The 812-nt window shown below is 54.9% G+C and overlaps 1 protein-coding gene across 1 annotated transcript in view; it reads left to right on the forward strand.

The window, feature by feature from the left end:
* The window catches only part of STIM1 (stromal interaction molecule 1), a 51,551-nt gene that overhangs the window by 45,108 nt on the left and 5,631 nt on the right, over positions 1-812 (forward strand). The window contains exon 9 of the mRNA XM_029965756.1: positions 192-232. Within this exon, the coding sequence (XP_029821616.1) occupies positions 192-232 (41 nt within the window). The remainder of the gene's footprint in view (positions 1-191; positions 233-812) is intronic.

An 812-nucleotide genomic window follows, 5' to 3' on the forward strand; every position in this document is an offset into this window, starting at 1 on the left:
GAGCTGGGGCTGAGTCTGTGGGGTCCCTCTGAGCTGGGGGGCTGTGTCTGGGTCTGGGTGGTCTCTGTGATCAGGAGGACTGTGCCTCAGTGGTCCCTCTGAGCTGGGGGGCTGTGCCTGCTGGGGGCTGCGACACGGGCCAGACCTGGATCCGTAGGTCACACCCATGAGGAGTTATTGGTTGATTCCAGCTGGGTTTTAAATGCCCAAAGGCCAAAGTTGGTTGTTCAGGGTCAGGAAGGTCCATTCAGGCCAGACCCCAGGTTTTTTGGAGCCTCTTAATTCCATCATAACTGGTAATTTGTAGATTATTGAACTGGTAATGCAGAGGTTGTTAATCATTGTTCCATCCTCTCTGTGCTGTTTTGGTCAACTCACTGAATTTAAGCATTTACCATAAAACCCACCCAAAGGCTTGGGCTGACAGGGCAGTGAGACAGGAAAAGGGATTGTCCCCATGTCCCCTTGGCCTGATCATTTCTGGGGATTTAGAGGACTCAGGGCCACCCTCTCCTCAGGCACAGCTGGACCTGCATCCCACAGCATCCTGCCACCCTCAGGGACCTGCTAAATGTTTCCTGGAGCAGAGGCTGAACCCCCAGTTCCCACCTCTTGTGGTCATGAAGGGGGACATCCTGTCCCTCTTTGTCACTTCCACAGAATCATGGAATCACAGAAGGTTTGGGAGGGACCTTAAAGCCCCCCCAGCCTCAACCCCTGCCATGGGCAGGGACACCTTCCCATCCAACCTGGCCTTGGGCACTTCCAGGGATGGGGCAGTCACAGCTTCTCTGGGCAGCCCTGGAGGATTT

This window comes from Manacus vitellinus, unplaced genomic scaffold (assembly GCF_001715985.3).
Source record: "Manacus vitellinus isolate BGI_N305 unplaced genomic scaffold, ASM171598v3 scaffold_119_pilon, whole genome shotgun sequence".
In the NCBI taxonomy this organism is placed as follows: Eukaryota; Metazoa; Chordata; class Aves; order Passeriformes; family Pipridae; genus Manacus; species Manacus vitellinus.